General features: G+C 46.7%; 1 protein-coding gene across 2 annotated transcripts in view; it reads right to left on the bottom strand.

Annotated features, from left to right (window-relative positions):
• The window catches only part of IRF2 (interferon regulatory factor 2), an 88,713-nt gene that overhangs the window by 40,100 nt on the left and 35,515 nt on the right, over positions 1–13,098 (bottom strand). For both annotated transcript variants that reach the window (XM_047772333.1, XM_047772332.1), the window contains one exon: positions 4,607–4,699. In XM_047772333.1, the coding sequence (XP_047628289.1) occupies positions 4,607–4,693 (87 nt within the window). In that variant the 5' untranslated portion in view covers positions 4,694–4,699. The remainder of the gene's footprint in view (positions 1–4,606; positions 4,700–13,098) is intronic.

Raw genomic sequence — 13,098 nt, forward strand, 5'->3', positions numbered from 1 at the left:
GACATTCTAAATTACGATTAATTATGATTAATTTAGGATTATCCAATTGATAATGGTATCACAAATAGAAAATATCCTTGGGTCTTACAGATGTACCTGGTCAGGGAGTTGATTTACCACACACACGCTCACACAGATTTTTTTTTAATGTTAATTAACTGTTCGATCTAGATGTGAGCTTTAAATCTAGATGGGAATTTGCTAGACTATTCTTTCTAGTCATTAGATTGTTGAAGCATACTATTATATTTGCAAATTATATTTGCAAGCAGTCATAATAAAGAGGAGTTCCCGTTGTGGCTCAGCGGGTTAAGAACCTAACTAGTATCCATGAGGATGGGGGTTCAATCCCTGGCCCCACTCTGTGGATTAAGGATCCAGCATTGCCGTGAGCTGTGACGTAGGCCGGCAGCTGTAGTTCTGATTCGCCCCTAGCCTGGGAACTTCCATATGCCGCAGGTGCGGCCCTATAAAAAGGAAAAAAAAGTAACCGGCCCAAGCCATAGCCCCTTTCAGGAACTAGTTATAAAACCACTTCGCCAAATGTCCTCACTGTTACTCCAGAGGAACCCAGAAGACCCTCATTTCATTACCTCCCTACCTCCTCATGTATCAAAAGTAGAAGATGGAAACAAATGTAAGGCATTAATTAAACACCTATTTGTCGCTTACTAAGAATGCACTGGGTAGGATGGCATGCCCACTTGAGAGAGACGTGACAGCTGCCAAGCCAGTTTTCTTAATTGTAATTATCTTAGCAGGACAAAAGCAGAGTCGCCAAGGTTCCTCCCCTGCAGGTACCCACCATTCATCCATTCCTTCACAAAATGGTATTGCCCAGTGCCTCCCGAGGGCTGGGCAGCAGGACTGGCTCGGAGCTTGCAGCAACAATCAAGACAGCCAGGGCGCCCGCCTCGGGGACGTGCAGCCTGGAGCACCTCACCCGCCTTAAGGACTAACACTGGGAACACAGCTAAGGCACAAGGCATTGACAAGGCCCCATGGACAGCACCCGTTTTCTAGGAGTCACAACAGGCGTCAGTGGGAGAAGAGAATTTGGAACGGCCTCAAACTACTCACAATAGAAGCAGGGACTCAGGCTTACGAACAGGCAGGAAATAACAGCAGGGACTAAGTTAACTAGTGATGTGGACAGAGACCAATGCCAACAAGCCCAAGTTAGCAGAAACCTATAAAAAATACCCCGGGGAGCTGTGGGTGCTGAGAGGAACTGTGCTGAGGCCAAGGGAGGTCAACAGTGGGGGAGACCACTGCCTGCACCGCCTGCGTTGGGCCTTCAGGCAGCCCACCAACTCCGGTGACAGCGCCGTCCTGAGAGGCGCCATCTACTGCAGCCACTGCGCTCTTGCCTTCCCTCACCCTGACCCAGGCCCAGCACCAGCAGAGGACAAGGAGGGGAGGGGTCCCTGTCCCTTATCCCAGGGCAGAGGGCAGAAGAGCCAAGGGCCGGGGGAGTAAGCTCAGCAGGAAGGGCCACCTGAGAGGGGCCAAGTGTTCAACTGCACCAAGAGGAATCCATTTACTTTCTAGCCCTCCAACCAAAAGGATGGAGGGGAAGGTGTCTCCATGGAGAGCCCAGCTGGGAAGGAAGCTACCCTGAGGGAGCACGTAAGTGTCTTACAGCCATCATGACAAACTGCCACACACCGGGCGGCTGACCACCCCAGAAATGGATTCTGGCATAGTTCTGGAGGCCAGAAACCCAAAATCAAGATGTCAGCAGGGCTATGCTCCCTTCGAAGGCTCTAAGGAGAATCCCTCCTTGCCTCCTCCAGCTTCTGGTGGCTACAGGTGTTCTTGGCTGGTAGCTGTACCACTCCAGTCTCTGCCTCCTTCTTCCCACGGTGTCCTCCTCTGTGGGCGTGCCTTCTCCTCCTATGTGTCTTACAAGGACCCTTGCCCTTGGACCTGCCCAGCTGAATAATCCAGGATGTTCTCATCTTGAGATCCTTAGGCTAATGACATCAGCCGAGACCCTCTTCCCACATGAGGTCACCCTCACAGGTTCTGGGGGTCAGGATGGGGAAGTATCTTTTGAAGGGGCCACAATTCAACCTACTGCAGAGAACAAGGAACTGCAGCATATCAAGCGCCCACTTGGTGCAGAAGCCATGGTGACACTGTTAGTGCACCACTGCCTTAAGGCAGCCTGGATGGGTGTGTTCGTTTTTTTAAAAAGTAAAAGCAACTTAACATTTCTTCAGAAATCAGGAACATCTTTCATTTCCTGCTCCAAATCAATACAGGCAATGTCATCTTGTCCTTCAATGTAGAATCCTACTTAATCTGCGACTCAAGTTTCTTTGTCTGCCAATTGGAAAAACTAAACCAGCCTCTACCCCACATTGGGTATTCTGGGAGTGAGGGCATAATCTCACGTGGAGCAGCATCTGACACCAAATAAATGGTAGTTTATTACCATCTTTATCAACATCACTCTTCTTGTTATTGGGGACCCTGTGTCTCTTCAGTGTTGCCCCTTCCTTCCACCTCCATGTATGGCTGTTCAAACCCTACCTGCCAAGCGGCAGCCTGATTTCTTGTTTGCTTCTTTGGAAGAGGCTAATTACAAAGCCCCCCCAGCATGCAAACCTGAAACCCTGCAGATGTAGCAAGCCTAGAGAAATACATTGTTTGCCATCAGACCTTCAGATGTATGAGAGATCACCTAAGGTATTTTTCTCTACTTCTACCCCACTGTGTTTGGAAACAGACTCCTACAATAGATATATTCACATATACACCGTTACATCCGAAATAAATGGAAAAAAACTAGGTAAATGAAGGAGGAAAGAACAAAAAAGAAATAAGATTTGAGCGGAATCTGGAAAAATAAAATGAAACAATGGAGTGATATTTGTAAAAAGAAAATTTCACTGCAATATTTTGTACACTTGTTAGAAGCAGCCACAATCTGGCTCTAAGCTCTCGGCATGTGATACAAAAGTAAAGGCTGACCTGCTAAATTATTCATCGTGTCCTTAAGATTAAAAATGAGGGGGAGACAGAAGAAGAAAAAGACCTTTGCTCAGAAGAACTGCAATATTCCCGGTAGTGGGAAAGAAAACCCTCTCAGACCATCTTAAAGAAAGCACGATGTATGTGTTACTTTTCTAGGTTATAACTAAATGTGTTCAGGTGTTCTTTTTTGTTGTTTTTTTTTTTTTTCCTTGGGCTGCACCCGAGACATATGGAAGTTCCCAGTCTAGGGGTGGAATCAGAGCTGCAGCTGCCAGCCTACGCCACAGCCACAGCAACATGGGATCTGAGCTATGTCTGCGACCTACATACACCACAGCTCACAGCAATGCCGGATCCTTAACCCGCTGAGCGAGGCCAGGAATGGAACCCATATCCTCATGGACACTAGTCGGGTTCATTTCTGCTGCACCATAGCAGGAAATTCCAGGTGTTCTTTATTTTCACATCCAGTGTCTTCCTGATTCATGACAAAGAGGCAGGATCAACTAAATTGAGAGTTTTGAGGTTAGTGAAAGGAAGGAAGGATGTATGTATATATGCGGGGGGCAGGGTATAAATGACAGAATACTTCTTTTTCAGGATACATAAGCACACAAACAGGATTTCATGATAAAAATAAACACACTTTTTAAAAACAAAAACAGGGAGTTCCTGTGGTGGCTCAGTGGTTAACGAATCTGACTGGGAACCATGAGGTTGCAGGTTCGATCCCTGCCCTTGCTCAGTGGGTTAACGATCCGGCGTTGCCGTGAGCTGTGGTGTAGGTCGCAGACGCGGCTCGGATCCTGCGCTGCTGTGGCTCTGGTGTAGGCCAGTGGCTATAGCTGCGATTCGACCCCTAGCCTGGGAACCTCCATATGCCGCAGGAGCGGCCCAAGAAAAAAAAAAAACAAAAAACAGTTTCAGAGTTCCTGTCATGGTGCAATGATTAACGAATCCGACTAGGAACCATGAGGTTGTGGGTTTGATCCCTGGCCTTGCTCAGTGGGTTAAGGATCAGGTGTTGCCGTGAGCTATGGTGTAGGTCGCAGACACGGCTTGGATCCCACGTTGCTGTGGCTGTGGCGTAGGCCAGTGGCTACAACTCCGATTAGACCCCTAGCCTGGGAACCTCCAAGTGCCATGGGAGCGGCCCTAGAAAAGGCAGAAAGACAAAAAAACCCCAAAACCAAAAAACAAAAAGTTTCTTTTAAAAGTTTTCTTTACACAGAGAACACGGAAAAATCAGCATGCTTCATTTCCAATGGAAAGCCCTAGTGTTTCCATGCCATCTAGAAAATCCTATAAAACTAGATGAAGAAAGGAATTTAGAGAAGGAAGAGGGTAAGAATCACTGAGCAGAAATACAGCAAGAAGCTTCCCATCAACAGTCATGGACGATAACCAAGCCTTAACTTGGGGTCAAGGCTAGAGTCTGAGATGATAAGTCTTCTTTATATGATAACTTGATGTTTTGATGATTAGTTCTGCTTGGTTGGGCTTTGTAATTAATTAGCATAATATTTCAAACACAACAATTATATGTGCAGTGATCCACACGCACCTGCCTTTAGTAAGGGTTTCTTTCTCTCTCTCTCTCTCACACACACACACATGCACTCACCTTGTTAAGCCACTTTAGCCCTGGTATCGTATTTGAGTTGATCTGTTCCTCCAGCCATGGGCGCATCCGCATCCTTTCCACCGGCATGGTGCCCTTTGCAGAAGAGAAACAACATTAGGCATTTCTGCATTTCTGCTACTGACTCACGTCTGCACTGCGAAGTCTGACACCCCTGCCTGACCTTCTTCCATTCCTCTCTTCCTCAAAACTACACGATTTACGTGTACACAGGGGCTGGGGGGGGTGGGGGGCTGGAGGAGCGTATTAGGGGCTTTGCCATAGAGCCCCCTGCTTGAGTGCCACTCATTCCCCAGGGCCCACCTCGGTGGGGCAACAGTGTGGGCCATGTCTGCTGTCAGCAAGGTGGTTCCATGACACAGGAACACAGCCAGCTGGTGGGCCTGGATGCCTCTGAGTGGCCCTGCCTACACTAGGCCTTTCCCCTCCTAACCCGATGTGTTTATAGCAGATAACGTCAGTGTTGCAGGCGCTCAGAGGACCAGTGTCTTACAAATACCTTTGTTTATTATCCTTCCAGGAGCCAAGGGTGGACAGAGTAAATGATGGTTGTGGAAAAAGACTTATTATAACCAACGCATTCCTTTGGGGTACGTGGGTTATAGAAATGCTTTGAAGCCCCCACACTGGCACTTTAAAGCTCTTAAGGAAGCCATTCACTTGATTCCGAGGCCTTTCAGCAACCAGCCATCCTCTCCTGAGGCTGAACACACCAGCCTCTTATTCTGGCTTCAGCTTCGATTTTTTTTTTCCCAGTTTGTGTGTATTTTATTTTATTTTATTTTTTTAGGGAAATGCAAATTTACTCATTTTAATTACTCAATGAATTTATCACATCTGTAGTTGTATAATGATCATCACAATCCAATTTGACAGGATTTCCATCCCACAACCCAAGCACATCCCCCACCCCCCAAACTGTCTCCTCTGGAGACCATAAGTTTTTCAAAGTCTGTGAGTCAGCATCTGTTCGGCAAAGAAGTTCAGTCTGTCCTTTTTTCAGATTCCACATGTCAGTGAAAGCATTTGATGTTGGTGTCTCATTGTACGGCTGACTTCACTTAGCATGATAATTTCTAGGTCCATCCATGTTGCTAAAAATGCTGGTATTTCGTACATAAATGTCCATCGACAGAGCAGTGGATCAAGAAGATGTGGTACATATACACAATGGAATATTACTCAGCTTCGATTTTACGAGAAGGCATCTCTTACTCCGTGTCCTCCCTCAAGGGTCTTCCTTCACTGCTAGCCACCCCCTCGGACCTGGGGTCATCTTCCCCTTTTCTTTAACTTAGTTCTGCTCTGAAAATCATTTCATGGTCTATCCACCTTTCCTCTCCCAGCCCACATGCCTTTCTCCACTCCGTCCAGATGTATTTCTAGACAGTTTTTCCCTCGACCACCTAAATACACCCAGAGTGGGATCACTGACACGGTGTTGCCCATCACTCCTCTTCAGCCTACTGCACTCCTAAAGCCACCAGATGAGTGGACTGGGACAAGCAGGATTCAATGCAGGATCGAATTCAATGCAGGATTCCAAAGCAAAGACAATGCCGATTCAAGCCCCCACTCTGCAGGACTTCGTGGACAGTGTGACCCGATCCTCTTTTCAACCCTTAGCTGCCTCATCTTTCCTATACTCGTTTTCTCCTCCAAAAATGAGATCTGAAAATTCCATCTAGATGACTTTGTGTTCAGATGATCGACATCTCAGTAACCCTCTCTTCCAGCTCACAAAGGACTTCCCTTCTCCCCCATACCCTACCCCCATGTTGTCTTTATTCTTAGCTATGTCTTACCTTAAATGTAGACTTTTCGGCTACACCCACCCTCTCTGCCTAAACAAACTGCAACTTCGCTGAGGGTAGAAACTCCACCTCTTGTAAGTCTTTTGATACACCCAGAAAACCTACACACGCCATGCCCCAGAAATGAGCAGGACAAGAACCAGGCCAGCTTTGAAGATCAGCCAAGGTGGGGTTACCATGGCAGCTTGGCCCAGTCCACTCATCTGGTGGCTTTAGGAGTGAAAGGAACCGCAGAGACCCCCAAAACGGCACGGTACTGATGGGGGTGGAGTAGACACAGGTAGTTGTAGAAGTCCCAATAAAGACCATATTTAAAGAGGGAAACTTGGGGGACATTGGGAGATCTCTGTAAGTAAATAAATTGCTCAAAAAAGCCATCAGAACAAGGCAGGTTTGCATCATTAAGTGGAGCCTTGAGAATTGCCTCAGATCTTTGGGTGGCAGATGGGATTAGCCCTGCATTCATATTCAGACCAAGGGCAAGGGTTTCAGGACCACCCATCTGAGGATTTGAATACACACCTCGCCTGATACCAAGGAGGAGCTGGTACTCCCAGAAAGGAAGAGGTGGGTTTTTCCAACCCCCACTCCCCTTGGATAACAAAACCAGTAGCCCACTGGATCCTCTGGGTGGAGCTTCCGTGCCTGCCCGCTTGCATCTCTCACAAACATTCTATCTTAATAAATATATTTTTTTGCCTATCTCCTTGTCTCTCGCTGAATTCCTTCTGCACAGAGACATGAAGAACCTGAACCTCAGTGAGTCCAGATACAGGGTGAGTGATTATCATTTAAAACCTTGGGTTCAAGTCCCAATCTGGATTTAGGCTGGGTTCAAGTCCCGGAACGTGGGTTCAAGTTCCAATCTGTGTTCTGGCTAGGTTCAGGCCGTTAATACTGTCAGTTTCAGTATAGCCACAGGGAGGCCCCCAACATAGGTGCTTTTAGTGGGTCTCCAGCTGTTCCACTCACTCTTTCATTCACTCATTCAAAGATCATCTATGGGAGTTCCCGTCGTGGCGCAGTGGTTAACAAATCTGACTAGGAACCATGAGGTTGTGGGTTTGATCCCTGCCCTTGCTCAGTGGGTTAAGGATCCGGTGTTGCCGTGAGCTGTGGTGTAGGTCGCAGACGCGGCTCGGATCCCGAGTTGTGGCGTAGGCTGGCAGCTACAGCTCCGATTAGACCCCTAGCCTGGGAACCTCCATATGCTGCGGGAGTGGCCCAAGAAATGGCAAAAAGACAAAAAAACAAAACAAAACAAAAAAAACAAAGATCATCTACGGAGAGTGAGTGATGCTCCAGGAATAGGAAGAGAGAAGACAGTTCCTGCCATCTAGGCAATCCCGATCTGGTGGGAGACATGGAAGATGGCAATTCCCACACCCCACACATTGTCCTGGGCACAGGATGATAAGGAGCTCTGGAGATGGAGTTCCCGTTGTGGCTCAGAAGTAACGAACTTGACTCGTATCCATGAGGATCGGGTTCGATCCCTGGCCTCGCTCAATGGGTTAAGGATCCAGCATTGCCATGAGCTGTGGTGTAGGTCACAGACGGGGCTTGGATCTGGTGTTGCTATGGCTGTGGAGTAGGCCTGCAGCTGTAGTTCTGATTGGACCCCCTAGCCTGGGAACCTCCATCTGCCATGGGTGCATCCCTAAAAAGCAAAAAAAAAAAAAAAATAAATAAAGCACTTCTGGAGAGCTCCGGAAGCATAGAGAAAAGCTGTCCACATTAGTTCCCACTGGGTGTGCAGCCTCTGGGAGGGTTCTGCCCAGCCAATGTGGTCACAACCTCTCTCTTAAGAAGAGCTCAGGACACAGGGAGGGGGCAACAAGGAGAGGAGAGTGGGGAGCAGAAGGAGGGCTAAATTCAAAGTGATGAGGAGTTCCCGTCGTGGCGCAGTCGGTTAACGAATCCGACTAGGAACCATGAGGTTGCGGGTTTGGTCCCTGCCCTTGCTCAGTGGGTTAACGATCCGGCGTTGCCATGAGCTGTGGTGTAGGTCGCAGACGCGGCTCGGATCCTGTGTTGCTGTGGCTCTGGCGTAGGCCGGTGGCTACAGCTCCGATTCGACCCCTAGCCTGGGAACCTCCATATGCCGCAGGAGCGGCCCAATAAATAGCAAAAAGACAAAAAAAAAAAAAGTGATGAGCTCTTCTGAGGGGATGAGGGGACAAGTAGAACTGCTGTGGCTCAGGAGCCGGTTGGCTCTTGCTGAAACTTAGCAACACAGACACAAGAGAGGATCATTTAAACAGCTCTGTTTCTGATCCCTCATCATAATAATATATTTCCTCTTCTAGTTTTTCACAAGCAACTGATCTGGAGAAAAAATGGTTAGCTGAAATATTTCAAAAAGGTTTCTGGATTTATTTTATTTATGTCTCTTTTTTTTAGGGCTTTACCCTCAGCATATGGAGTTCCCAGGCCAGGGGTCAGATCCCAGCCACAGCTGTGACCCAAACCACAGCTGTGGCACAGCTGGATCCTTAACGCATTGTGCTGGGCCAGGGATCAAACCTGTGACCTGGCACTCCCAAGATGCCACTGATAAGCAGATTTTTAGGAAGAGCAAATATAGCAAATATTGTGCCACTGCGGGCACAACTCCAACCCTCATTATTTGAAGATTCCATGTTTGCAAATTCACCTACTCACGGAAATACATTTATGATGCCCAAATCAATCCTCAGGCTGTGTTTCTGGCCCTTCACAGACATACTCAAAGAGGTGAAAACTTTCAGTCATACAATGCACACATTCCCAAATAAAGGCCAAACAGGTGATATTCTGCCTTCTTATTTCAGCTCTTTCTATAAATACGATACGTCCTTTTCACAGTCTATTTTGCGCAACATTTTTCGCTTTTTCCTGCTTTTGGGTGGTGGTTTTGCCGTCTAAAAAGACCCCAAGAGCGGTCTGTCTGAAGCACCATCTAGATTTCTCAGCACAAGGAGGCTGTGATGTACCTTGTGGAGAAAAACGTGTGTGAGATAACTTCCTTCAGACCCGAGTTAAGTATCAGGTTGTGAGTTCAATGTTACTGGATCACAATACAGATTAAACATGGGAATCTTTAAGCAGAAACACACATAAAACCAGCTGCGTCTGCAACTTACACCACAGCTCACAGCAACGCCGGATCCTTAACCCACTGAGCAAGGCCAGGGATCAAACTTTCATCCTCACGAACACTAGTCAGGTTCTTAACCCACTTAGCCACAATGGAAACTCCAAGACTCTCTATTTCTAATAAGCTCTTGGGTCCCTGGACCACACTCTGAGGAGGAGCAAGGCTCCAGACTACCTTTCATTTTTCAGTTCTGACTCCCCTGGCTCTTCTGTGACTTGCTGCAAAGTCTGGTCATCCTGGCACCGGACCTCCTCCATCAGTTTCAGAGTGCCAGGCCCTGCTACATCATCTACCTGTTGGTCCATCCCTTATTTACACACTATGTCTTCCTAACAAGGATGTGGCTCAGCTAAACCTCAGTGTTTATCGCTCACCAAGCCAAAATACTATAGAAATCACCCACGTAAAAACTGTTCTAAATCTTTAATTGGGACTGATTAAAAATAAGCAGATTCTTAGGAAAAGCAAATATAGCAAGCATCTGATCAGAGCAAGGGAAGTTCCATTATAAAGGGCTTCACTGGAGTTCCTGTCATGACTCAGTGGTTAACAAACCGAACTAGTATCCATGAGGACTTGGGTTCAATCCCTGGCCTCACTCAGTGGGTCAAGGATCTGGCATTGCCGTGAGCTGTGGTGTAGGTTGCAGATGCGGCTCAGATCCTGCATTGCTGTGGCTGTGGCGTAGGCCAGCAGCTATAGCTCCGATTAGACCCCTAGCCTGGGAACCTCCATATGCCGCAGGTACAGCCCTAAAAAGACAAAAAAGGACAGGGGCCTTCACTTATTTCAGGCTCTTTGACAAGGACATCTTCGACGATAACACAATGAAAACTAAATAACCCTTTTCCATGCAGGCACTTCCTCTTTCTTACTTGATTTCATAGCCCAGCCCCACCTCCCACACACGGAACAGGTAATGAATCTCCAGAGGTCCTGCCACATGACCCAGAAGGAAAAGGTTGCTGTTTGACACAGATTTCTCATGACTCTCAGAGGGTGAGTGTGCAGCCTTCTGTGACAGAAAGGAAAGGTGGAATTCTACCTTGAGCCTTGTACCACAAACTCAGGCCTACATGGCATGTGTTTTCTAACCTCCATCAGTGAAATTCAAGGTGACAGGCTGGCCTTCTTTCTATAAGGCAGGTTTCCCATGGGCACCAACACACAGATTTAACATTCACTACAGACCCCAAACTGACAACCATAAATAAAATCACACCTAAACGAACTGTATCGTACACTGGAGGGAAACCAAAAACATAGAGAAAAACCTTAAAAACATCCAGGGGAAAAGCAGGCTCATTACCTTCAAAAAACACAAAACAAATTTTCCAATGACTACTCAACAGAAGCAGGAAAAGAGAAGACAACGGAAAGATGCCTTGAAAGTACCCCAAGAAAATAACTGCTATTTTAAAACGTTATATACAGTGAAAATTTCCTTCAAGAGTGAAGAGGAGGGAGGTCCCTGGTGATCTAGGGGTTAGAACTTAGAGCTTTCACCGCTGCCGCCCGGGTTCATCCCTGGTCTGGGAATTGAGATCCCTCATCACACTGCTGTATGCCACGGGCAAAAAAAAAAAAAAGAATGAAGACGAAATGAAAAATAAAGGCACCTTCACCCAGAGAGAAACCATAGAGAATTTCTACCAGTAGCCCAACAGTGCATCAGTTCCTAGTTATAGCATCACAGGAGATAGGTCATAATGGGGCAAAGGGAGGCCAAAAGTATGGGAACTAAGCTCCTAAGCACAGGGTTAACTTTGAGGCAGAGGGTGAGCGCAGCAGTGCTTGGCCCCACCTCTTCTGTAGCTTCGTCGTTTGTTTTAAATGTGCCTGTGAGGGGTCTCGTCACCTAAGAGCCCTCCCCACCTAAGAGCTCTCCCCACAGAGCCATGTGCCACCCCTCTGATCAACCTACAGAATGGTCCAACACAAGGCAGTTCAAATCTATTTCCATCCATTAAACCTGCTCTCAGCTCTAACCAATGGGACCTTCTTCTCCCATGGAGGCATTGTCTGCACCATCCAGCATCCAGTGACCAAGAAGCATTTATTAAACACATATTATTATAAGGAACAGTGCTAAGTGCTGTGGAGGATTCAAAGATGTGTAAGACATGATCACTACCCTCAAGGAATTAGTAAGTTAACTGGGAGCATGAGGCATAAATCATACAAAGCTATCTAATAATACTGTAATTATAATCATAAAAGGCTGCAATAGAGATCAGAAGGCAGTATATGATTAATTGCCAACTAGGTGAACTCCTTCATAAATCATTATTAGATGGGTTCGTAAATGAAAGCTCTAAGGTAAAGGAAGAGCTTAGAGAATGGGGAGGAGTCACTTAGGCAGAGAGGAGGCTGCAAGTCCAGTCAGGCGAGGATTCAAATTGATTACACCAGGATTCAAATCCAGATCTTCTTGACTCCAAAGACTATGCCAGAAAGCTCTATACCAGTTGTTTTTTTTCAAACATCTGGCAGCAACCCATTAGAGGGTCAGGAAATCAATTTACTGGATGAAGATCAGCCTTACAGGATGAAGACGAGCACTTTAATTTTAATGTATGAGAATACAGAATAGAAATTATGAGAGTTCCCCATGTAAGAGGAAGCATTGTTTTACAAAACTTTTATTATGATTCTATATTATCTTACATGGGTACAGTGGCCCAAAAAAAGTATAAACGGCCTGGCACTGCGCCGAACTGCTTCCCAGTTGCGTATACAGATGCGTGTGAGCATGTGGGTGGTGGGGGAGTGGAGGTAATGATGGAAAGTAGAGAAGGGAAGAGAAGGATCCAGGAAGAGTAAGAAGCAGCAAACCCTTAGAATGGTACTGATTCCTGGGAGACGGAAGTCAAATGTGTGACAGAAGTTTACCAGCACGTGCTTGGCATGGAAATATGTTCAGAGCTAAGATGACATGACTCTGAACATGATGGAGAGGGTCTGAGACCTACCCATTTGGCTATGCTTCATACTTTCCTGCCTACAATATTCAAATCACTCCACCTCCTCTGGCGGGACCCTAGGATGAACTCAACAATTACCAGTCAGGAAATCAGGAAGATATTCAACATTTGGATGTAGGGGCTGACCCAGAAAAAAAGTTCGCCTCCCAGTATACATATTACCTGCCCCAAGGCAAAACCAATTTTAAAGGTTTGCTAAGATTTGGGAGAGTTAGTAAGCAACGGACATCAATTGCATGCTACCCACTGTATCACTGATGTCATGTACTGTTTCACTTTACTGTATGTTAAAAAGATACATGTCATACTCCCATTGTGGCTCAGCAAAAACGAATCTGACTAGCATCTATGAGGATGCAGGTTCCATTCCTGGCTTCACTCAGTGGGTTAAGGATCCAGCGTTGCCGTGAGCTGTAGCATATGTGGAAGACATGGCTCAGATCTGGCATTGCTATGGCTGTGGCATAGGCTGGCAGCTCAGCTCTGATTTGATCCCTAGCCTGGGAACCTCCATATATATGCCAAGGGTTTGGCCCT

Source organism: Phacochoerus africanus, chromosome 3 (genome assembly GCF_016906955.1).
Source record: "Phacochoerus africanus isolate WHEZ1 chromosome 3, ROS_Pafr_v1, whole genome shotgun sequence".
Lineage (NCBI taxonomy): Eukaryota > Metazoa > Chordata > Mammalia > Artiodactyla > Suidae > Phacochoerus > Phacochoerus africanus.